Source organism: Pyxicephalus adspersus, chromosome 4 (genome assembly GCF_032062135.1).
Source record: "Pyxicephalus adspersus chromosome 4, UCB_Pads_2.0, whole genome shotgun sequence".
Taxonomy (NCBI): Eukaryota; Metazoa; Chordata; class Amphibia; order Anura; family Pyxicephalidae; genus Pyxicephalus; species Pyxicephalus adspersus.
This window is the reverse complement of record NC_092861.1, coordinates 24490023-24516809: the sequence shown is the minus strand read 5'-3', so window position 1 is coordinate 24516809 and position 26787 is coordinate 24490023. Positions and strand designations below refer to the sequence as shown.

The 26787-nt window shown below is 38.2% G+C and overlaps 1 protein-coding gene across 1 annotated transcript in view; it reads left to right on the top strand.

The window, feature by feature from the left end:
- The window catches only part of TRAPPC12 (trafficking protein particle complex subunit 12), a 73058-nt gene that overhangs the window by 4176 nt on the left and 42095 nt on the right, over positions 1 to 26787 (top strand). The window contains exons 3-5 of the mRNA XM_072407570.1: positions 6445 to 6561; positions 14982 to 15095; positions 15234 to 15372. Of these exons, the coding sequence (XP_072263671.1) occupies positions 6445 to 6561; positions 14982 to 15095; positions 15234 to 15372 (370 nt within the window). The remainder of the gene's footprint in view (positions 1 to 6444; positions 6562 to 14981; positions 15096 to 15233; positions 15373 to 26787) is intronic.

Here is a 26787-nt window from a genome sequence, read left to right as displayed (position 1 = left end):
TAGAAAATTTATTATATCACAGTTTACCAGTCCTTAGATGTAGTTGTTTTATATATTTTTTTCTTTTTTGACTGGCAGCCAGCAGCAATGCCATGAAACTCTAGTCCAGCATACCAGTTTCCAATTCTAAAAGGGAACATTCCAGTGGTGTTCCTGATAATTCCTATGGTCTCTTATTTATTTTTAATACATTTTTATTCAGTTTTCCAACAATACAGACATTACAATTCAGATAGTACCAAAAAAAAAACACGCACAAACTGGCCACAACTTCTCCAGTAAAAAAACAAAAAGGAAGGGCAATACAGTAAAAAAAAAAAAGGAAGGGGAATACAGAAGTAAAAATAACACTAAAACATCATTACCAAACAAATGGTCTCTTTTTTTTAGAGTGCGGTAAGGCACCTAACCCTAAAACTTCTTTTTATCATCTCCTACAATTTCACTATCCTTTTACACTTGGATTGATCTCTCTTCAAACCATATTGTTCCTTTCTGGATCGTTCCCACTAGGACATTACCTCTGTTCTCTTTAATACCCATGAGGAAGTGGCAAAACGTGTTGGGATTAGAGTCCTTCCTTTTGTTGTTTACTACCTTTACTCCAGTCAAATTTACCAGTTCTATTTCCAGCCTGAACAAGTAGTTCATTCATAATCTGGATGTTTAAACAATCACTACTTGTACTACTTGTAATGCGCACTTTTATTACTGGAAATTGTATTATCAATTGTTTGTTTACACACCTCATAATACTATGATATATGAGTATTTGCACTATATGTACAATTGCATGTATGTGTGATTTATGTAATTTTTTGTGTATTATAAAATATTATTGTTTTTGGCCACACAAAAAAAAACCCTCCGCTTCTTTCTTTCTAATTCACCTGTTACCTAGGGGGTGGCCCCTGATTCTGAGGGAATACCACAACCCACTCACTTTTACTTTATATACTGTAGAATGAAGCTTGGCATGTCTGGAACTTGCTGACTGTCTTACAAAACAGCCCCTTTTCTCCTAGAGGGGCAGAGAGACATCAATGTTTGGATCTGCAGGAATAGTCGGAAACTAGGAGTGCTGGCAGCGCTCATAAGGCTCACTGCAGCATGGAAGCAATCTTTGTTTATTATTTATTAGTAAAATAAACATTATGTTTCAAAATATGAAAATGCAAAAGTACAATATCCATTTTAAAACTTTTCTTCTTTGCTTTTAGATAGTTATTAGTGGTTAGAACCTGTTTCTTTTTGTATTTCCTTCCTATCACCCCTTGGGAAGCATTCCCTTCATTTCCTGTCTTGCAGAAACAAGTCCCCAGGGGAGAGATAATTCCTTGTTACAGCCATCACTACAAGAGGTGTCATTATTGGAAATTTTTCCCTCACCCCATGTTCAGGTGTTAAATTCACTTAAATATTACTTTCTAATCTCTCACTGTCTTGATGAAAATATTTATAAGTACCAATAAAGAAAGCAAGTTTTCCCCAGTGATAACCCCACCCTACCTGCACTTAAAAATAAGTTTTGGCCTCACATAACTCTTCAGGCTCTTCAGACATTTATAAAGCTCCAGCTGTTGTCTGCAAATGGTAATTAAGAATATCTTTGTGCAATAATATATATTTACAGCAATGTTTCTCAACCAGGGGTCCCCCAGAGTTTGCTAGGGGTTCCTTAGGCAATGTGTGCCGTTCATGTTGTTTTAAGTGTCACCAGTGAGCTTATTTATTGTAATGAATTCTTCCCCCGGGCCAGCAACCAAGGAGGCATTTTTTCCAACTGACCATCATTAGAATGTAGTAAAAGTCATGTGGATTCCTGTAAAAAAAAAAAAAAAAATTGGAGTTGGCAGACACAAAGCACTTCTGTTGATTGAGCTTTTAGCATTTATAGCCTCTACTTCGGGATAAAGCGATCCTACCCGGCTTTTTGAACACTTGCACTGCAGTGCTGGTTCTTAAAGATACAGTGACAGCAGATTTGACAGCCGGCAGAAGTGGTACTGCCATCCCTATTCATTCGCTATGGAGCTCCTGCCAGGAGAAATTACATGTGGCCTCTCACAAGAAGCAGGGGGTCCCTGGCATGAGGGAACGTTAAGCTCACTGCAACTCCATGGCTATTGTGAACAAAGACTTGAGGTTAAAAAAGAACTCCAGCGAGCCAATGAAGAAATTCTGCAAGCAGTAAAAATTTCTGAATTTGACTTTTTTTAACCCACCAAGAGCAGGGGAATGTCTTGGGTCAATCAAGAGTCCTGCATTACCTTAAAAGGAATATGTTAACAGGGCTGAGTAGAGAGATAATTTTATCATCCTGTTTCTTCTCCTGCAATGTCTAATCATAGGCCGAAAGCATATAGGTTAACTAGTTTAGCTGTAAAATAAAGAAATGAAGAGAAAGATGGGGGTTTGTGACTTAAATATTAATTATATATTGCAGTGTTGAGCCCAGGATTTGTTTTAAGGTGGGTGGGAAGAAATTGTAGGCAGGTGGCAGGCCCTGTATTGTGACCCAACTCATCAGTAACCACGCAGAAGCAGCTGGGTGGTTACTAAAAAATTGCCGGGTGGTGCGCCCAGCTAAAAGGGGCTGGGGAGAACTCTGTATTGAGAACACTTATATTCATACATAAATTTACAGTATTCATAGTATATATATCATCAATTCTGTTGTATAGGCACAGAATTTAGATATTCTTACTAGACACAGTACCCCTAACGTATATCCTTAAGTTGACCGTGTCAGTCTAGTTTCACCACATTTGGCTTCTTCGGGGGTATGGTATTGTAGGGGCTGTATGGTCTGCACATAGATTCAAAAAGGACAGTAAAACTGTTATGTAAATATCAGGACTAGAAGGGCAGAAATTGTTTAGTATGACTTGTGCTGTGGTCCTATACACAGATATCATCCCATACAATGCAGGGTTAGTAGTACAGCGCTGTAGGGGAGAATGCTGAGGGTCTCCCACAGCAGGGAGTTTGCATTGAAGGGGTATATTAAGTATAAGTCCTTGTGTTTTACTTTGACCTAAAGAAGCTTTTACCCTTGCAGTAGGGAGAGGGGGTAGCCGCTTTTATTCCTTTGCTAAGATCATCTTTAACTGTCAGCTCCATCCAGGCTTCTATTGACTTAGTACTCGGGGACTACTCTTCTGTGCTCCAATATTCATAGTATTTAGTACATCTGAGAAAACTCTCTCCTGCCTATTCTCCCTCTGTTCTTCGATACTTCTTGCTAAGCAATTGGTGGACATGCACCATTTTATCTCGACAGCACTGATCAGAAAAGAGTCTCTGTTCTCCGACATTACACAGTAAAGCATCAATACAAACTAAGCAAGAAAATTGTGTTATTGTACCAGTTTCAACCAATTGATTTACACTATTTTTGTACTGGATAATAATATCTCTACAGTCCAGCAGATGCTATATATGTAGACCAAGGTAAAATTTTAGTGTATGTGGGAGGGGGTATAGCATTTATATTGCTGTCAACAGACACGTCAATGTTTACTGTGGGATACACCACTCCATTACTCGTCCCTTCTGGTAGCATATCTTATATTCTTCACAAGAATTTTCTCACTCAAGAGCTTCGTCTCTTACTCCTCAGAATTATGCCTGTCCCCTAACATACTGTTTGCAATCTCAATACATTCCCTGAAGAAGCCTATTGGCGAAACGCGTCAGGACTGAGACGCTGTATTCTGCATACGGTAGCTATATAGGCAGCCATTGTCTACCTGACAGACATTAACCCCCAATAGTTTCATTTGGGGTTTCCTTTCTTTTGATATTTGATTTACTGCACTGTTTCATGATATGCACCATGTTATTATTTGAATTGGGAATACAAATTTATATTTGTCGCAACAACAAAAAAACAAACAGCTTCTCTCTTTTTTATTTATTTATTTATTTTTATATTTCTGATTTAATACGTGGGCTAGGATCATTACAATATTGATTTTTCAAACAAAGCTGCTGAGTTGTATTGGCTTACATCTTTATCTTTTTGTGTTCCAAGATTCCACCCCTGGTGATGGAGTCCAGTAATCAGAAGCGGGGATGGAGAGTGCCTAGGCACTGTCACATGAAAGAAACATTCTTCCTATTCTAATATGCTAAATGTACAATTGTCTGCAGATTTGCTTTGTCACAATAAGTAGTTCTATTGACCACAAAATGTTAAATGCACAGCCACTTTAAGAGTAAATTCAGTATTGTATTTTTACTTCTACCAAGTCCAATATTGTGAATGTGATGTACAATGTAAAGATGTTGTGAGAGCCTTGTTGTTGATGGGAGCTGTATGATGTTGTAATGTGTGCTAGGTTTGGATCTGCTCACTATTGTACATCACATTTTTATAAAATTACCCATGCTCCCCCTTACTAGGATACAATTTCTGCTGCATGCACATATATTTAAATAAAGCTTATCTATGCCAGAAAACAAAGAAATAATACATTGCCAGACCCTAGATATATTGACTGCATTAGTCAACATCTTTTGGGCTTTCTTCCTTTTATTCTGCTGGCGCTTACCATTCTCACCCTGTGTTGATTTGGACTGCAAATTCTGTCAACTCTCCATTCTCCATTACATAGAAAGGAGGAGCTTTATAGTTAAAAAAAAAAGATAGCTGAGAAAGCCTATAACATTGTTTGATATCAGTTCAGTGCATAGTAATTTACAAAAATATTTACCTGGCATATTTCATGTAAACAATAGCAGAATCTACATCTAAGAACTCCATGCTTTAATGAATGACATAATATCTGTATAAGGGTCGGCAGACCTTCCATTATAAAAGACCTCCAAGTCTGCTAAAATGTAATGAGGACATGAAGTTGTGGTATCACCAAGGGATGTAGATAGATCTCCTTCCTCTCTTTATAATATAAATAAATAATATAAATTTTTTTCCCTGACATCTCTATAGATGTATCTGCTGTTTCCAGTATGGTGACTTCTTTACACAGACACAGGTGAACAAACCAAAATGTTGGGAATCCATTCTTTTATAAAACTTCTGTGGGGTGAGCATCAAAAGTTGCTTCTGGCTGGCGGGATAAATGTAGGGTAAACCTGCCCCCCACACATTTTATATATATCAGAAATCACTGCAAATAAGTTACCTATGTTGAACACTGTGTAATCCTATTATTTAGAATGCAGTATCCGCCCCAAATGTTTTTAAGCTGGGTGGGAAGTAGCTGTAGGCGGGTGGTGGCCCCTTTATTGTGACCCAACTTTTCAGTAACTACCCAAAAACAGTTGGGCAGTTACTAAAAAAATAGTGGGTGGTGCGTCCGGCTAAAAGGGGCTGGGGGAACACTGGTCTATATTCAGCCATTTTACACAAATTGTATTTATCAAATTTATGTAGACCTTTTTCTGCTCTGCATCAAGCACATCATATTTATATGTTAACCTTGTTCAATCAAGTTTTACTGAAAAAGTCTGCTCCTTCAATAGCAGACATGCAGAGAAGCAGAGCCTGGGTGGGACTGCCTCCAACCTGTGCAGGTATGGATCCCCCAGCATGCATCTGGGTAGGCAAAATACAGTTGGCATAATCACATGATCAGGAGCCCAGCTATAGGTTGTGAGAATTTTTTTTGTAAAGAAAATCCGGCCATCTATAATCCAGTTCCCTCAGTTTCCCGGCATGAATTTCTGATCGCATTTTCAATTCACTGCAGTACACTGTTTGGCCACTAATGTTTTGGGCGCTGTTCTGCAGAAACAGCTGTCAGATCTTGCTTGCTACACTGAATACACTTTGGGACCCTTCTGCGTTTTTCCTGGAACTGTGCCAGATGTCTGCAATGCTGCGAGAGGAAGGCTGGTCTGTGTGTGGAGGTGAGTAAAAAAAAAAAAAACGTGATTTTCGAAAATTCGGCACACCTCAAAACCAGAGGTTGCCAGATTTTTGATTGTCAACCTGTACTACATAAAGGTCTAATAGCACCTTCCATTAAAGCCAGGTAATGATTTAAGCAAAGTTAAATTTTCTGGTTTGGAGTTAATCACATAAACAACTTTTAAAAGTGTTGGCTTTAGTAAGCATTTGACAAGCTTAAAGCACTCTTTAGCCTTTTACTTGTTATGACGACAAGGCAGGCAGATCTATTGGAGAACACAACAAGGTGCATAAACAAATATTCATGTGCATAAGATGCTTCACTTTGTCATATCCAAGAAGTGTTTTGTCTCTGACTGATTGTCAGGTTGCTACATGAGTTATAATAATCGTACATTTAATTAATTTCACTTAAAATATATCGGTATGAGCGGTTTGTGTGTTGGCTGCATTTTATTAGTCAAACTGATTCAGTATTGGGAAGAAATTCTTTGGTCCCCTCCTGTGTGTATTACATAAAACCGCACTGATTTTAGTTTTCTAACATTGCTCTCTTTATATTTCAGGGGGATGCAGTACGGGATCTCATGCTGCGTTTTCTTGGTGAACAAGCGGCCATGAAAAGACAGGTTCTCACCGCCAACTCAGTAGAGCAGACATTCCTGGGACTTAAACAGCTTCTAGTAAGTATTTGTGGTTTCCCACTGAACTCTTTCACAGCCTGTTATGTAAAATGCACTATCCCCTGAAGCTTATTGTTCCTCTTGATGCAGCTAGCATTGTTTTTACAGATATCAGTTTGAGTTTCTGCAGTGGATCTGTCAGCTTATATTTTTCTTTTTATATTTGTGCTCCTGTTTCTCTTTTTGGATTTCTAAGCAATGGACAACCTATTATATTTTATGTTCTCACGTATCCCCCTCCATAATACCTTCAGCCTGCACAATTCAGTTTTTCACCAGATTCTTCACAATCTTTTTAAAACCATTGTAATATAAGGATCTACTTAAACCTTAAGGCCAATCTATGTTCGGCATCCCCTTGCACTACTTTTAGTGGATGTTAAATAAATTGCCTAAAATGAGATTTAGGCTTCCTAATTGTTTTTAGTTTGGTTTGGTGTCCAATTATAAAATGTTGATACAAAGGCCAATTGGAAGCTAAATCGACCATACTACTACACACTGCATTTGATGTATGGTCCAACATGAAAATAGTACAGAGTTTTAAATGGCGTGTATGACTGTATGGCGTGTATTAATTCTGCGTGTGCCTACATATACAGCTGCAGTCCTACGGAAGCAGCACTTAAAAGTATGACAATGCTCTCCTATATTCCAGGTGATGGGGAAACTATTGTCTTGAATTTCTTGGGCAAACTGGAGCTGTATTCAGCTTGTAAAGCCCGCTATCCCATCACTTCAAACTAATGTCTACATTGGACACTTTTACAATTATTTTATGCAGTACAGGTAGTCCCCGGATTAAGGACATCTGACAAACGGTCGTATCCTAGATATGAACAGGGCTTCCCTGCTCCCTCATGTGCAGGACAGAGGCTTGATAGGGGGGAGGGGGCGGTTCACATGACTTGCAGATGAAATCTTTTGCCAAACACACACAATTGTCTAGACTCCATAAAGTTTTTTTTTTTTTTTTGTTAGTGATTAACTCACAGTGAGGATTTTATACAGTAACTGACACACCACACTGCCTAATAATATGTTGAGACAAACATCTGTCCTAATTGCATTTAAAATAATATACCTGTTCTGACTTACATACAAATTCAACTTAAGAACAAAACTACAGTCCCTATCTAGTATGTTACCCAAGGACTACCTGTACATCAAATGCTGCATAGTTCAGGTGCTTTTAGAAAAGAATAGCCAGTATTTAACACGTCTGGGGTGTGTTGGGTAAGTATTGTGTTTAGCATTTCTTCACCTTAAGACTAACTGAAATTTGTTGAAGTTTAGAGCCTCCTGTTTCTGCCAAGGTTCCTTGAGAAGTTGCTAGGGGTTCCATGAGCAGAGGCAGATTGATGTCAGAACTAGACTCACTATGAAAGTTGGTGGCTGAATTTTCCACTGACATTCAGTTTAAAGGGTCAATTCTAAAATGATTCTTTTCTGTCCATTATTTTAGTTTTATTAATTGAATATTACTAAATATATCTTATTGGAATATATAAAGCAGCAAGATGTTGAAAATTTTTCATCTATACTGTTTTCCTTAAAACTTTCAATAACTTACTAAATATATCAATGTTCTTAGAGCTGCCAATAACATTTTTCAGCAAGTGTTACCTGAGTCCAAAAAATAATGTTAAGGGTTCCTCTGGGTATAAAGGTTGAGAAAGGTTGGTTAGGAGAATGTAGTAAAAGTACCTGTTCGATCACTCTTACTTGAGGAAACCTTGTTTATCTCCTTATACACCCACCGGTACTCTTGGTTCTTCCTATTATTTGTTCTTTTCATAAAATATGAATGCATAGTACCTGTAACCTCCAGTATACGTTCCTAGCTTCCTGCTCATCCGCAGTGTATAGAGCTAGACGTGCCGTGTCTTTTCTCAGTAAACACTGAGCTATGAAATATTAAAAATACTGCTTTGAGTCGTGAGTGCATCTGGGTATACAGTGACCTGAATTTGATGTTTACTGTATTAGTGTGAGGCTCACTGCTGTGAATAAACATCATCCATTTATTTGTTCTGTGCCCTATTTTTTCCCTCTTCTTGTCTAGTGTGCACAGAGTCCCGCTGCGTTTTATGCACTCATTCATAATCTGGAGGCAGCCACAGCATTTTCCTGAGTGCATGTTGAAATACAGCCGTCATTATATCTGGTGTGTTACTTTGACTCTTCCGATTTGGCCTTATTAGGCAGGCTGTCAATTTTAATCATTCAGGCTAAGAAGATCTCACTTATCAAATAAAGTTAATAAACCATGTTAGTATCTTGAACCTGATCTGCCACATGGTAAAATATGTTTTTCGAAAGCTAACTTGCCAATGCTTTTGTACCAGATTTTGGTTCTCCGTATTAGATTTAGTTACATTATCACTAATGCAGAGGTGGATTAAAAAGTTCCAAAGACGGCCAACAATACCCCCTGTTATGAATGACCTGATGTCTTACTTTCTAGCAGAGTACGTTTTTTCTAAGCATTGGCCTGCACCAGACTTTGTTGACCTTTTTAACATGGGGGAACCCTTAAAATAACTTTCATGTTTTCAGGGAACCCCGCCTATAATTACTATATCCACAGCTCACAGCGTGTTAGTCAGAATACCTCTTACTAGCTGGTTTTAGGAATGTCACAGATAGCCAAAGAGATCATTGTGGTCACTTAAACTGACCTGAAAGGTACAAATTACTCAAGGAACGCTGGTTGAGAAACGCTGGACTAGAAAAATTGCTGAATAGATGAGAAAATATTCTGAAAAAGTTAATTACCAATATTGTTGTTCTTCTCTGTTTCTGGTACATGATTGATTGGCTGGGTATAATATAACTTGTCTTCTAGGATCTATTATTTGCTTATTTGCTGCCTATCAAGGCCTATGCTTATGTCCTGTGCACCTTCAGTGGCCTTGTGTTTTGTGACTTTACCTAAACACCTGCCTCAACCACAGGTTGGATACAGGCCACTGCTTTGTATGTTGCCCCCATCACTCTACTTGCATTACTCTGTGATGATTATGGACATCTGCTTGGCTAATATAGCAAACCTGAAGACCAAAACATAGAAACGTCATGGAGAGTAACTGTATCTCATCTTAGCAAATACCTATTCTATTTAGAATATGAATATAAGGGAGCCCATACAGTCTGTGAAACAAAAGATCATTGTGAAACCAGGACATAGTAATTTTATGCAATTTCATTACATGGTGGTTTTTTGCACAGATTGTCTTCTTTCTGCTTAATTAATATTAATATAATGAAGGAATTGCCCACACCAGCCCATGAAATAGCCTTTGAGTCAATTGTCCAATTACTTTTGAGCCCCTGAAATGAAGTGATTGTGTAAAAAAAAAAAAAAAAGGCTTTAGTTCCTCACATTTTACTTTTTGTTCAACCCAACTGAAATAAAGCTGAAAGTTTGCAGTTCAACTGCATCTGAGTTGTTTCATTTCAAATTAATTGTGGTAATGTACAGAACCAAAGTTAGAAAAAAAGTTGTCTCTGTCCAAATATTTATGCACCTAACTGTAAATCCTGTTTAATATGAATGATAATAATTTAGGATGTTGCAGCTCTGGAATGTGAGAAAACGATTACCACAACCTCACCACCAGTCTGAACTATCTTTACATGAAGACATCCAATGTTTCCGACAGATATATGAAGCTAACAAATTCTTAACCCACTTTCTTCCATCAAAGATTAAAACAGTCTTAAGTGCATTGACTTTTTTAATGTAGAGGTACAGAATAAGTTTAATCAGCAATAGCGAAATCTTATTAGAAACTTTTCTTAACCCATCAGAACGTGCATTATTTACACTGGGCAGACCTCAATCCGGCTTTCTGGTACTGCCAATGACCATTCATAGCATTAGTATTCTGAAACATTGAACAGGCAACATGCTTTCTGATTCTCTCAAGGTAAGCATTGCTTTTTAGATGTGTTTGAGATGTATTCACACTTCATTTTTATTTATTTGTAAAAAGAAAGAAAAAAATGACGACTAGCAAGAGCAATAGGTAACGTTAACACTGCATTACACAATCATAATAATATTAGTAGTAGTATTTATTATCCAGTATTTATATAGCGCCGACATATTACACAGCGCTTTATAGCAGTGGTGGCCAACCTTTTGAGACCTATTGACCACTAAACGGCCTCGCATTCGCAAGGAGCCGTTTGTCACTCAAAGAGGAAGAAACTTCCCCAAAATGACGTCATGATGCCAGAACTTGCCCTCTCTCCCATCACAGGTCTGAGCCTGTGATGGGTGTCCAGAGATACAACCCGCCCACCGCCCTGAGCCTGAGATCTGTACGGGAGACATGGTCCACGGCACTGGCCGGTGCACCCCCCCCCCCAGTGGGGTCCTTCGCCTGATGCCACTGGGAGGCGCACTGGCCAGAGCTGTGGACCACCAAAACTTCCTCACAGACCACTGCTTTACAGAGTCCATAGTCATGTCACTAACTGACCCTACCATAGTCATATATCATTAACACAGTTTAAGGTTAATTTAAGGGGAAGCCTATTGCCCAAACTACATGTTTTTGGAATGTGGGAAGAAACCAGAGTAACTGGAGGAAACCCAAGCAAACATGGGGAGATCATGCAAACTCCATGTAGATAATGTCCTAGCCAAGATTTGAACCTGGGACCTAGCGCTCCAAAGGCCAGAGTGCTAACCACTGAGCCACCTGTATTCCAAATCCAATGTGTTGCAAATCCTTCAAAAATGTCTGAAATGTGCTTGTAAGAGGTAAATGATAAATGCTGGTGTATGTTAAGCATTACCGTGGTCTATCTACTTATAGACCATTACTATACTATGAGGAGTCAACATTCATTAGCTGGATATTGTTTTGATCCACTGTGAATGTGAGACTGTATACTTTCATATCTGATAAAACGCCAAGATGTAACATCCTTGATGCATTTAGCTTGGAAGCTGTTTCCATTTTTTAGGCTTCTCGGTATCATAATTTTATGCAGGATCACTTGTTAATCACCCACAGATAGATCTGTCAAACATAAAAGGGTCAGTTGTTGGGCTGGAGCCAAGCAGGCAATGGACAGTTCCTGCCAACTGCTAAAAAAGCTTTTAATGATCTAATAGAAAGGCTCGGTGCTCTGCTTTCTGCAGACAGGAACCTCCTTAGAAGGGGTTAATAAATGCATTTTCCAAAGCTGTGCCAATGTGCTGTAGCAGTGTAATTTATGATGGAGAAGAATGTCATAACTGGTGGAGGAGGACGTTTTAATCACTTTAATGGTGTCACATGTAGCGTTAATGGCACCCTTTGAGTCTTTGTTTCTGGGGAGGAATGGCACACAGGTACTATTAGCGGTGTCTGTGGAAAATGCTGAATTCCTATGTGCTATAAAATGAAAGTTATTTCCTCTCTGCCTTATTTTTTGTTGTAAAAAAAGATGTGCGTTTTGTTTGGTTTTTAGAGCACCTGTGATTTGGTTTTATGCATGCTTGTGCATTACAAGGACACTGTACATTAACAATAAAGTCACCCTTTTTTAACTGCTTTCACAGTAGTTTATTAATTTGTACATCTCATTAATAAGTAGTAGACAGTTAAATGTCACTTAATAGCATTGCCTGATATACATCAGCTGATTTCTTGTGTTGGATGGAGGACATACATTTTAACAGAGATCTTAAACTGAGCAAATTCAACAGAAGATAACAAAAACAAAAATAATTCGATATAATGGGCCTGATTTATTAAAGCTCAAGGACTAGAGTGAATACACTTTCATCAGTGAGGCTGGGTGATCCAGCAAACCTGGAATGGATCTGGCCCAATATTTAAAACATTCGATAACAAATAGCAAATTACTTTTATGAGATCCATTTCAGGTTTGCTGGATCACTCAGCTTCACTGATGAAAGTGTATCCTCTCCAGCCTTGGAGAGCTTTAATAAATCAGGCCCAATATGTTATACCTAATATTTTGTATGGTTACATATTACATGACATAATATGGAAGAGTATTGTTGCAGTACAAGAGGTACGGGTCATGTGGATATGGTTAGGACCATGTTAAAGGATCACTCTGTTGATTATAAATGTGTAAGATTGATATTCCCATCACTTTTTTGAAAAATTATTTCTCTTATATTTCACGTTGTCTCCAGGAGAAGATGTAAAGTCTAATCCATGAAGCAGGATGCAAAAAGAAAAAAAAAGCAATACATAATTGTAAAAATGTGCAGGGGCAAGTATTGTAGGGTAAATAAAGAGCTGGAAGTCCTGTCTGTGGCAGGATTAATGAAAATCACTAAACAGTAGTGCAAACACAAACCATGGGTGTTCTTGTTTGTGGAAAGGTTTTCTATTTTTTTACCTTTTTCTGTAGAGAATCTTCCAGGTCCATGTGTTTATTGACAGTAACTGATTCTCCATCAGGAAATGTTTTAGTGGATGTCACATTTACAGCTTTATAAACTAAAATATGGGCAGAATTGCCATTTTACCGAGTTGTCTCCAGGATAGGTGTCCCTGTTGTAAGACTTACTCTTACTTCTAGTTTTAGTAACAACTCTACATTTGTGTATTTCTCATTAGTTTCTGTCCTGATATCTATGGTCAGCAGAACAAATGCAATGGTTGAATCCCTACAGCTTAAACATAGACATCAATTAAATCATGACCAAGTTCTAACATTTCCTTATTCTTTCCAAAACAAAAAGGTTTTGCCTACACCCCCTTGTAGGTTCTTCTTTACTCCTGAAATCCCATTTACATTTAATGAGGATGACGGGCCAAACTGTATACCTGCATTGGGTGACTGCTACAGGACAAAGTAACATGCACTGCTAACCTGAATGTTTCTCCTGTACAGGTTTATATTAAAGGCTCTCCGTACCAGTTTGGTGGCATTTCATTAGATATTTATTTCTCCAGTCAGGCCTTAGGGATAGTCACAGACATACTTCTGCACCTTGCATTATAAACATGAGAACTTCTATGGTACCATGCTATCATGGAGGAGATATAAATAATTTAGGAAGAAAGATTTGTACTTCCTGGTTCTCTCACATAGTCTTGCAATATCTTTAAATATGTCATATATCTTTTCATTCTAAAAACCTTTGCTGAGATGCAAGGGCCATTTACTTATAGAAACAAATGATATTTAAGTTCATCAAGGGCCGATCCTGAGGTTGCTATAGGTTACTGCACTTTGCTCAGTTTGCTCTCCTATGGCCTATTCTGAACGATGCCATCTATTGCAGTACGTATGATAAGCGTAAACATGCACTTCTACAAGACAGCTTATTTGTTTGAAGGCTGTTAATCACCCATTTCTCAATGTATCAATTGGAAAAACAAAAGTCAGACATGCAGCAATTTTCCAAAACCGTACCCCACAGTCCATAAATTACCATGCAGTGTGCCAAAATGTGTAAAGTGGGTTGCTATGCATTGCAGTCATACACTGTCATTATTGAATAGTTCTGAATTGTCCCAGTGTCCTTTAGAATTTAATGGGAGGTGATATACTTCTGGATTATGCCACTGCCTTTGTCAAATGTTTATGGTGTTTTTGTTTTTTGTTTTTTTTAATGGAAGTTTTAAAAAGTATGGGGTGGTGCCTTGTGGTATTGCAACCTTACCTGATCAAGAATGTGAGCCCTTGTTGAATCCACAAGGACCAAGTTTCTTGAGCTTTCTGCTGGTTTTAATTTATTTTTTAGATGATTCAAGGGACCATTGGCCATAAATTCTAAAACCTAATATATTCTTTCTGCTAATAAAATTATTACGTACCCCCCCTTCCATTTACCTCCCCTTACCTTATTGTACTTCACATCTATCCTACAAACTGTGTTGTATTGTTTGTAATTCACCTTTTTGTACTCTCCTTTTTTAAAGACTAATAGGAAATATAAAAAAAAGGATTACCTAATTGGGTAGGTTTAGTTAAGGATATATGTTCCATGCTATGCTTTTTTTTATACCGTAAGCAGAAAGTTTTATATTCTGATAGAATATTTAAAACATTTTCTGGTTTCTTCTGTTTTTCAATAACCTCAAACCTTTTAAGAAGAAAGAGCAAAAAGTTGTCTATTATATACGCAGCATGCACACATTTGAACCCATAGAAGAATGCGTGCCATTAGCTCCCTTGCAAATGAAGGGAGATTTGTTGTTTGCAATATTGTCAGTGTTTTGTGTTTGCCATAAACAGTATCTCATGCTTGGCTTCACTTACTGCCTAATTATACGTACAGCTTTGATAAATGACATCTCCGGCTTCTCTGGCCATCTTTACTGACCTTGTCATCATTACTGATGGCTGGATTGAGCTGCTTCAAGCAAATTAACCAGCCAAGCACTTTTATTGGCACCATTTTTTAGTTACCTTCACTTCTTTTCATCCAACAGAACAGCAAGAACTGGCGGGCGGCGGTTGACCTGAGTGGACGCCTTCTGACGGCACACGGACAAGGTTATGGAAAGAGCGGTCAGCCAACCAACCACACCACAGACTCTTTACAGGTGAGTTTCCTATTCAGTATCAGCCAAACCTCACATCTATGAATGCCTTAAAGGCAAGGGTACCTTGGATTGCAATTCTAAACTCAGACACTTAGTCACCTAGTGACACCCAGTTATCTGGTGTTTTGTGTGTTCCAGCTCTGGTTCCTGCGGCTGTCTTTGTTGGTGAAGCTGGGCCTTTTCCAAAATGCTGAATTGGAGTTTGAAGCCTTTAAAAACCTAGACCAGCCTGACCTTTACTATGAATATTACCCACATGTTTATCCAGGACGCAGAGGTAAGTTTTGTTTGACCTGGACAATATCCCCATGTATTTGTTTACACTATTTTTTAATGAGTGTTTTTACAGATTTTCTAAATGCATTAAATGCCCGTGTGCTTATGATTGAACTTAATGGCACGTAGTCCTGCCACTTGCACTGTGCAACTCAGATTGATTACTGTGGAAGAAATTACAAGGGCTGATTCCAGGACAGATATAGCTACTTTGTTGTCATGTGTAGATTACATTTGATCATTTCTAGGTAATGCTGCATGAAATTCCTTCCTGATTCCATGAGGCAATCGGATGTTCCCTGGATCAACAGTCACGGTTATTTTTACTTTAAAGCTTTAATACCCAGTTATATTCTGTGCTTCTAGAAATAATCCAGCTTTTTCTTAAAGCAATCTATAGAACTTGCTGAAACTATTTCCTGCGGGAGCATATTCTACATTTTCACAGACCTTACAGTGAAGAATCCCTTCCTTTTCCGGAGCTTAAACTTCTTTTCCTCCAGACAAATAGTATCCTCTTCTTCTTTGTAATGATCTCAAAGTGAATAATTGGAAAGAGTTCTCGCTCTATATATACAGAGAGTTCTCTATATGGACCGTTTATATATTTATACAGGGTGATCATATCCTCTCTTAAACATCTCTTCTCAAGGGAGAATATATTCAGTTCAGCTAATCTCTCCTCATAGCTGAGCGCCTCCGTTCCTTTTATTAGTTTAGTTGCCCTTCTCTGCACTCTCTCCAATTCCACAATGTCCTTTTTGTGAACTGGTGCCCAAAACTGGACTGCATATTCCAGATGTGGTCTGACCAATGCTTTGTACAGGGGCAGGATTATGTCTCCATCTCTGCAGTCTATTCCTCTTTTGATACAAGGAATTACTTTACTAGCTTTAGATATTGCAGCTTGGCATTGCATGCTATTATTAAGTCTATGATCTACCAGAACCCCCAGGTCATTTTCCATTTATGCCCCCCCAACTGTATTCCCCCCGGACAGTATGAAGCATGCATGTTGGTAGCCCCCAAGTGCATAACTTTAAGTTTATCTATATTAAATGTCATTTGCCACTTGGCTACCCAACCAAACATTACATCCAGGTCTGATTGTAGATTATAGACATCCTGTATGGACATAATTCCATTACATAGTTTGGTGTCATCTGCAAACACAGAAATAGTACTTTTAATCACAAACTCTATTTATAAAGATGTTAAACTGTAAAGATCCCAACACTGAACCCTGGGGTACACCACTAATAACCTTAGACCATCCAGGGTATGAATCATTAATCACTACTCTCAGGATGCGGTCCTTAAGCCTGTTCTTTGTCCATTTACAGATTGACTTTTCCAAACCTATTCACCCTAACTTGCATATTAACCGCCTGTGGGGTACGGTGTCAAATATATTACACTATATCAACTGCTATTCCACTGTCTACGTGTTTACTTACTTCCTCATAAAAAGAGAGTAAATTTGTTTGACAACTTCAGTCTTTCTTGAAGCCATGCTATCACTTATAACATTTTCTAGCAGAAACTCCTCTATTTGGCTCTTTATCAAACTCTCCAGGAGCTTTCCAACTATGGACGTTAAACTAACCGGTCTGTAATTATCTGGTAATGACTTTGCTCCCTTTTTGAGGCTAGGATTGGCCTTACGCCAATCCATTGGTACCATGCCACATTAAAGAGTCTCTTAAAATTAGAAAAAATGGCTTTGAAATAACTGAGCTCAGCTCTTAAAGGACACGTGGATGTATTCCATCAGGTCCTGGTGCTTTGTCATCCTTAATTTTGCCCAACTGTTTCTCAGTCATTTAAATTTTGAGCCACTGTGAACCGTTTAAGGCAGTGACATTACTATTTTGAAGTCGGACTTGCGCTCTGCTATTTTCCTTTATGTACACAGAGCTAAAAAAACATGTTTAGTAAATCCGCCTTTTATTTATCCCCAGTTACCAACCCAGCGACATCCTTTAAGGGGGCCTACATGCTCAGATCTGATCTATTTGCTATTATTATATATTTTTTTTAAATTTGGGGTTCGCCTTACTTACCTTTGCAGTCTGTCCTTTATTTTGGCGTTTGCACGTTATCTCCTTTTTACATCTTTTTGTTATTATTCTTTATAGTTTTCAAACGATGAAGGTGATCCTTCATTTTTATATTTTTTGAATGCCCTTTTCTTGTTCTTTATGACTTTTTTAACACCAACTGTGAGCCAAATAGGTTTTAATTTAACCTCTTAAACCTATTACCCATTGGACTATATTTTTCAGTGTGTTTGTGTAGAGGAGGAGAGGACCCTGCCCAGAAGAGCTTACAATCTAGGAGGTGTGGGGGAAGTAACGCACAATAGGAGGGGAAATAAAAAAAAGTACTTGTGTCTTTAATCATGCATAAATATGGTTTAAGTTCATGTAATTATTGGTTTGATAGTTGCTTTCTGTGGTACGTGTTTGCGCGTTTGGTTGCTGTTAGAATTTTTGCAGGTTTTTAGGCAAAAATTTGGTGACATTTCTAGCCTGGATTACATGGTTTGTGCCCTGGAGTCAATTTGTTTTTGTTGATCTAGGTGTAAACCTGGTGCTCCTGTCAGGAGAATCAAGAGGTATATTTTAAATATTGTCAAGGAATCCAGTAAAGTGGCAGTGTCAATATTGTGTACCCTCTCACCAATGTGCAGTACGATTATTGGAGTTTATGCTAAGATCTTTACAAGGTAGGTTAGATCTTTACATAGTCAGGGGTCTTGCCTGTCTATAATCACAAAAAAATTATTTTAAACAGAAGAGGTAAATATATAGTGGAAAGGTTTCAATTAATCCTAATATTACAAGGTGATCTGATATTGGTCTTTACGAAATGATGGTCTGCATCCATCCCTGATGGACTATAATCATAAAGACATGGTTCAGGATTTCAAATGATTGGGAAATAACCATAACGAACCAAACGAAAGGCAGGGTTACCAATAAATTGCCTGGAAACCTCTGCGTCTGCCTACAAACCAGAGAGGGATCTTCCCTAACAAATGGTTTAATATAAAAGCTCCCAGGACAGTGTGGGAATTATGATAACCTGTTGATTGACAAGACAACTCAAATGACAAAAAAGCAGAAGGATTTATTATAGGTGTGTGTGTCTTCAAGATTTTGGACATTATTGCACTTACAAAACAGAAGAAAAAAATTGTTTAAGGCAGTGTAAGGGTTTTCAGTAAACCATTAATAAAAGCCGATTAGGAGAAGATCATATGCTATACCTGGTACTGACAAACTGGGATCCAATATTTTGAGGTCGGAGAAAAGGCTGGGCTTTTCTGATCAAGGTCTTTGATTTGTCCATATTACTGAATTGACTAACATAAAACTTTTAAAAACACTGGGACCTGATGGCATTAATTCTGGGAAAATTTCAAAGTATAAATGTATGTAATTTCTTCTAATAGGAGAAGTTACATGTGATTTGCAGATACACATTTATATACATATCCACACGAATAAAAGGATCGATGGTCATTTAAAAACCTAGCACTTGATAGACCCAAGGCAGCATGGCTTTACAAAGGGCAGATCATGTCAAACCTATCTAACTGAATTTCTTGACACAAATGTCTTGGACCAGAGTGCTGTACTGTAGGCATAATCTGGATTTCAGCAAAGCATTTGACCCAGTTCCAGGTTTGTCGTTGATCATGACACAATGGTGTTCAATAGAGTTGAGATTTCTGAGGCTGTTTGTGATATGGAATATGATTTGCTCTGCAAAATTTGCAACTGAGGTGGTGGGTGTTTGGTATCTCCTGATAGGTTATAATATTCATGTATACAGTGTTGGCCAGAACTACAGCCAGTTTATAGCAGAAAGATACAAATATCTGCCTGTGTTAGCCACTAACTAAAGTCTGATCTTGGGTTCCCCAACACAAAAACACATGTAACTTTTTGGTTTCAGCAAAATGGACAGTAAAAATTTTATACAGCTTTAGAAAAAAATATATATTTTTGTTTTTCAAAAATTATTTGTTAAAATAGGACAGCCAGTATTTGCTAGCAACTGCTATTGTATCATTCAGTCCGGTTGATGAAATCTGTGGTCTGGTTGATAAGGATTTTGCTGTCCCATACTTCGGTTGTTTGATTACAAAACTTTATATGTTTTTAATTCTCCCCTGAGATAAAATGTATGTTTATTTTAAAGATAAACTGCAAGCAAATAAAAGGTTATTACTGCATTGTATTCATTAAAGTGACTGTCACTAAAATCAAAACGTAAAAAACAAAAAAAAAAAAACGATGCTTGCAAAGTGGATAGTATTACCTAACTCTCCCGGGAACCAAAGTCTGACATTTGCAGGTGTGTCCATTTCCTAAACCCTGGCTTTGTCCTGTGGTTCTGTCTGCACCCTGGAGGAGAGGACCCTGCCCCGAAGAGCTTACAATCTAGGAGGTGGGGGAAGTAACACACAATATTTCACGATCCCTTCCAAGGACTGAAAGATGCATGAATGAGCGTTGTACATACAATGCCGTTCTGCTCTATCAAGAGGGAAGAATGACGGAGCTGCACCCCTCTGCGCTCTCTCCCCTTCACTTGTATTGCAGTTGTTCGTCGTTCATAGATCCGCCAGGATGGATTCATGAATGACGTCGGACGAGCGCTGTACACACTTCATATTCTCATCCAATACAAGCCTTGAAGTGATAATCAGCCTAAGTATTACATTCATGTTTTGTAGAGGACACTGACAAAACCCAATCAAGCTTTTCTTCAGCACAACATATTCAGGAAGAGTTGGTTTGTGCAGTGTACTTCTGATCACCTCTATGCATTTTCCCCTGAACATTTAAAAAAAATGAAACAAATTATCCAGGGTAAAGTGTAAAGGAAGACCTGTGGTATGAAAGGTAATATGTGCTGGTTATACTTTCTTCTGACAATATTTTTAAACATACCAGAAGTCTCATTACAGTTCCTTGCAGCATTGTCAGCGGTTTCCGACTTGTTTCCCCCGTTTCTTGGCATCGGTAGGAGTCAGGCACTTTTCTGCATGCTGTTTTGTATTTTACCTTGCTCTGTATAGGGAAGGCATGCCTACATAACACAGAACTTAGGTTTTCTTTATTTAACTTTTCAAAGTTGGGGATGTTAGAAATTAATTTTATTATTGTTTTAGTTGTATTTTTGACCACTTGCTTGAGGTTTGGGTTTAAAATAATGAATTCCACCAACTCCAAATATTGGATCTTATAGATATAAACGTTGTATCAATAACCAATGTATGTATGTGTGCAGCCATGCTCAGTTTTCAAAAAATTAATAATAGTTATTATTTTATTCTGTATCCTCTGCAACTACAACAGTGACATCAGTAGCCTTTAGTAGGTATTGCACTTTAAAAATAGAGAAGATTGGAGCTTTAACAAAAGACTAGACAAGTTTTTTTTTTAACTAGGACATAGTTATAAAGCACTGAATGTGACTTTAACCAAACCTTTACTAGTGATAAATCAATCACTGTCATTTACATGCACTAGGGAAATTTGTGTGCAGTGAATGTTTGGTGAATTGCAGATAAACAGCTTTTTAAATGTGCTCCATAGTGGCATCTTTGTGTTTTTAAGTGATGCAAGCTTTAGAAACCTGATATTTATAGTGGTTGTGGTACCTTGTGTCAGATTGCATGGTGCACAGCTCCACTGAAGTGATGTGTGATGCACAGTACAAGTAGCAGATTCAGGTTTGTGCTAGGTTTTCGAAAAAAAAATTAGGACCATTTTACAAGGGCTGTTTGACATATTAAAAATATTTGTAAAAATTCTGTAAATTTAATAAAATATAAAGCCTTAGATGAAATATGATCAAAAAGTGTAAGTATATCTATTTATTTTTTTTTAATAAATGTAACCTCCCTAGCGGTTCATTGACTCGGGGTACCACTTGTAGCAACTCTTGGGGTTACCGCTAGGGAGGTTAAAAATTGTTGGTGGAAAATGCGCCAGCACACAAGTCAGCTGTTGCAATGGTCACACTTCATGAATGCAGCTTTGAACTGTTAGAACACCCACTTTATTCGCTAGATATGGCCCCATCGGACTATTATCTATTGTAATTTTAAAGAAATACCTAAAAGGGAAGAAATTTGACTCTGATGATGTCATCAAGGCTGTTGAGGATTTCCTTGAGGGCCAAGATGTTGAGTCCTATAAAAAGGGTATAAAGGCCTTAAAATAAAGATCTGAAAGGTGCATTCTGCTTCATGGAGATTAGATTGAAATGTATAGAAAGTTCCTAGTTTTTCTTATTATGGTTGAGGCTCATTACTTGTCAAACCTGTCAAACAGCCACCATCTGCATTTTTCTCCAAGCAGTAACTTTTTTTTAAAATTCACCTTCTTGGCCTGCCTACAAATCCTGAATAAATGTGTAATTGTCAAAGTCATGTGTAGGGTATTGTGTATAAGTTTACATTTAGAATGAATGCTCAAGCTGATATTGTGTATGTATGTGAGTATGTATGTGTGTATATATATATATATATATATATATATGACAACCCAGTTAAAGTAAACATGTCCTAATGGTAATGCAAGTTGCTGACTGGCTTTTATACTTTAAAATCCTCGGTGAGTATCCAGATAATCAGTCAAAGAAAAATTTACATAACAGACGCAGCAGTCCAGTGGCTGCTTTTCATTTCTCAGAAATTTGTTTAAAAAGGAAGACCAGGGTAAGGTAAGAATAAAATATGTATTTTTCCCTGACTACATTTTTTGCTTTGTTAAACAGCAGATTTTAAACCCAACAAGCGGACCTTGCATTTTACGCTGGCTTTTAATGCTAGCTGTGCATGCAAAGACGCAATGATGTAACAATCACACTGATCCTTCAGTATTTTGAATTACTGTACTAGAACGCAAAAATACACAAAAAAATTCATAAAATGACAATCTACTTACTTCATCAATCTCACCCCTGGCAACTGCTGGATAGCGGAAAGATTGTCTGCCCAAATAGCCTAACTATTCAATATTTACCCTAACAGTGGAGATATCGCCTGTCCATTAGGTTTTTAGCAAAGTTATATTCACCTCACCAATGGGTAATGTCCCTCCAGTAAATGAATAATAAATTCTAGGCAATATGCATTATAATATATATATTTTTAAACTTTATATAAACCACCAACATATTTCACAACACTTTACATTAAATAGGGGTTGTAAATGACATATAGATACAATCTATGACATAAAAGAAGAAGAGGATCCTGCTCAGAAGAGCTTACAATCTAGGAGGTGGGGGATGTCGCACCCATTAAGAGGGGAGATAGTAGAGATGTAGTGAGGGTTTAAGAGACAGAAGATGGGTAGGCAAGTTTAAAAAGATTGTTTTAAAGGGCGCTTTTAAATGTGCATGAAGTTGGAGCAAGCCATGTAGACGGAGGAATAGCGTTCCATGGAGTCGGGGCAGCTCTAGAGAAGTCTTGGAGCTGTGCATGTGAGGAGGTTATGAGTGAGGAAGTCATTAGTAGGTCATTGGAAGAAAGAAGAAAGCAACTAGATCAGAAAGGTAAGTGGGGCAAGAACTGTGAAGGGATTTAAAGGCAAAACAAAGTACCTTAAATTTGATTCTAAAGTGAAATAGATGCCAGTGTAGAGAATTGCTAAGAGATGCAGCAGAAGAGGAGAGGTGGGAAGGATGGATGAGTCTGGCTGCAGCATTATATGATAGATTGTAAAGGGAGAATTCTGTTTAGTTAGCCAGAGAGGAGGATGTTGAGTAGTCCAGAGGAGAGATAAGAGAGTGTAGTAGCAGTTTGGTTGTCTTATAACCTTTAATAGCAGCAGGGGGACCAGAAGGAAAGCAGCTCCACAAAAATAATGTTAAAACACGGCATTGCGTTTATTACACTCCAGCAACACAATGCTAATATACAGCTAGAAGGAGCCTTACATTCTGGAGAGCGTGGTAAGGGGGGTCGGTGCAATCTGGAGTTGGACTTTAAGAGCTTTGTCAGATTGGGCACAAAACCCCATCCACTGAAATGGAAGTACATTACCAGTATTGATTTTATTAGGAGATTTGAGCAGCTGGTAGTACTTTTTTTCTTCATTCATTTTAGTGTCCCTTTAAATATGTTATCCATGTTCTATTGCTGTATGGAACAAATGTATGTCTAAAGTTTGTGCATTGCCACGTGAGATAGGTAAGGGAGCATATCTAATTGCAGACCTCTTTCTGTCACATTCATACTGCAAGGGAAAATCTCCTTCACCTAAAATGCCCGTCTGGGAGCCATTGCCTTTTCATTTGTTCCATTTGCATTTTGCTTCCCTTATAATTACTAGCTTTCCCCCTGTCTGCTTCTTTCCATTCTGCCAGAGAATCATTTGATTCTCCGCTCCATCCCATTCATGTGTAACCTTCAGCTATTCTATCCTGACAATTCAATGCTGTTGTATGTGTGTTGTGTGCCGAACCATCAAGTCATTAGCGTCTGACTGACTTCCTCTATTCCACAGTTTTACAGAACGGGGTGGGGGTACATTTTTCTTTCTGTTTAATACAGAACCCCTGCCGCTCCCATGCTTTTGGTCTGGGAACCCAGTTAGAGGTTTTCCTATTATCCCAGGAAGGTCAGTATTTAGAGTTAATGATCCAATTGTAGATTGGACATGGCTGGGGCAGCTCAGACCTTCGCCCCGTGTATTCTTAAACCCCCCCTTTTTTCCCATAAAACACCTACCCCACTTACCAGTCATCACCTTACCCCCGGTTTTCACATTGACACCTGCTGTATTTAAAATGGCTGACAAGCAGCTGTTTATTAACAAACAAATAAAACCACTTTTAATAACAATAACCATAGATATAACCTTCATTTTAATTATTTAAATGTCCTATTTACATACATTTGCATAACTTTTTACATTCAAATAACATACCAATTTTTCCACTTAACATATACAACCTTCTTCAACCAATTCTAACCGTATGAAATGCATATAAACCCCCCCTGTTAAATAACCATGCCCAATTGCACTATATCCACCAACATCTCTAATCTTAACCAACCAGGTTGCAGGCCTAGGAAAGGTAAAGTCCGCCCAACCAAGTATCACATCTATTTACCACTGGCCCCTAGCCGCCCAGAACCGCCTCAGGGGCCCCACACCAAAAGGGTTGCCCTTCCAAAATTACCATTAGGACTCCTTCCCTCCTAAACCCTAACCGCCCCTCATTTTAAACTGGGAGGGTGCATGAGAATTTTAATAAAGCCTCCCATTTAATTCTTCTGTCCTCCTCCCTCTCCATTTCTGACCCAACTCCTCTGTACTCAGCCAACTTAACCCTTTATTCACTTACAGGGGGCTTCCCTCCCACCCTATCATGCAGGCCCTGCGCCTAGACCATTGCTGCAGGCCTCACTTTCCATTTATCCCAGTCATATTACTAGACAACCTTCTGCCTGCCTAAACACAGTTTCTTTTGCACCACATTTTGCAGCAGTCAGAAAAAAAAACAGGTGTCCCCATTAAGCTCCACCCCCAGTCCCCTCATTAGGCTCCACCCCCAGTCCCTCCTCATAAGGCTCCTCACATTCCCCTTTAGGCTCCAACCACATTTAATAGAGTAGGAAGAGTTTAAAATAATCACATGATCACTGCTAACCCTCCTGGAAAAAAAATTTTTTTTGTTTTGTTTTTTTGTCAGCATGTGCATAAAACTTTGGAAAGCTAAAAGTTTTAAACCTAAGGGAAATAATGTGAATAGTCTCTGCAGTTTGGTGGGCACTGCTTGGACATACTGGACTTCATAATCCACACTCTGTAAGCTAACCTGGCCAGTATGCTGCCTCTCCAATACAGGTTTGTGTGAGGTATGAGGGATGTGGCTGTTACTCTGTTACAGGTTCTGTAGATCCCTAGTATTCCAGAGGTGCTGGAGGTTGCTTGAGCCATGAGCAGTTTGTACCAATGATCTATTTGGCTATCTGTAAGGATGACATTCTTCCCACTGGTCAGCAGTGTAAGAGGAATCCATCCTACTGACTACTATACTAATGTACTCTGAGCTGTGGATATAGTATAGAAGGGGTTCCCCAAGTCTTGAAAGTTATATTCCTCCATGTTAAAATGTTGAGGAAGGTTGCAGTAGATTGTCAGTGCACAAACCAACATTTTTACTATTAAAATTTTCTAAATAAAAATTGGCCATGGGGTAACCAGATTATAAAAATCAGGACCCCAGTGTGACAGCCAGTCACCAGCCCTATCACAATGAAGGTAATAGAATGCATCATCTGCTCTCTATACCCATTCGTGTCATCCAGAGGCTCAGGAAGCTGCAGTAGATTGACAAAAAGGTTACTATATCCCACTGGGGAGAGCTACAGTAAACGTGCATGGAAACAATTAACATTTCCTCTTTTTTTTACAAGAGTAGCAATACAAACACTTTGTTAAATCTGTTTGATAAGCTCAAATACATGTTGATACCACAGGAATCTAAACTCCTAAATTTCTAACACAAGCAGTGTCGTTATCCGTTCCTAGGTTACCTCTGTAAATTACAGAACACCTCTCTCAATGTTAGAGACGAAAAAAGGGGAGGAACTGTTCTGTAGTCCAAATCAGGAGCAAGAACTAAAGATACAGAACAGAGAGGAAACATTGTCAAACTAGAACAGGAAGTTTGTTACTGTCAGGATCAGGGGCAAAATAGAGAAAAATAATCCCGGAAAAAAAAAACTAAACTATTATATTATAAAAACAATTCTTTATTTCAGAAATCTGATAGTATAAAAGATCCCAAAAGAATAGGATAGTCTATGGTTAAAATGAAAGGCATGTCTAGGACTACAAACATTTTAAATATCAGCGCGTTAATACTGACTGTTAGAGCCAAAGCTTAGCATTGAATTCTGTACAAGATGGGAAGTCAATATATAGACTGACAGCAAGAAGCAAAAGTGGCAGGGAAGATGGATGACTGACAGCTGCAGAGTTTAGGACAGCCCAGTGAATATTGGCATTAGCGTCAATGTTGCATCAATTACAGGCTAAATTAGTATTTTACTTGTGTTTTTGTGTTTGAATGCAGCTGATCAGTGCAAGTTTCTTGTTGATCTGGTTTTTAACCAGTGGCGTAAACCCATATAGTACAAAGGATGTATTTTAAGAATTGGCACAAAGGCCAGATCTTCAGGATGCATGAGGCCACCAGTACAGAAGAAGAAAGGAGAAAAACATTTTTATGCAGAATCTATATATATATATATATATATATATATATATATATATCATATATAGTTTTTTTTTGTTCCAGTGGGAGAAGGACCCCAACTTGGAACTTGGATACTTAATTAAACATCTGTGAACCTTGTGTTTTTATATATATATGT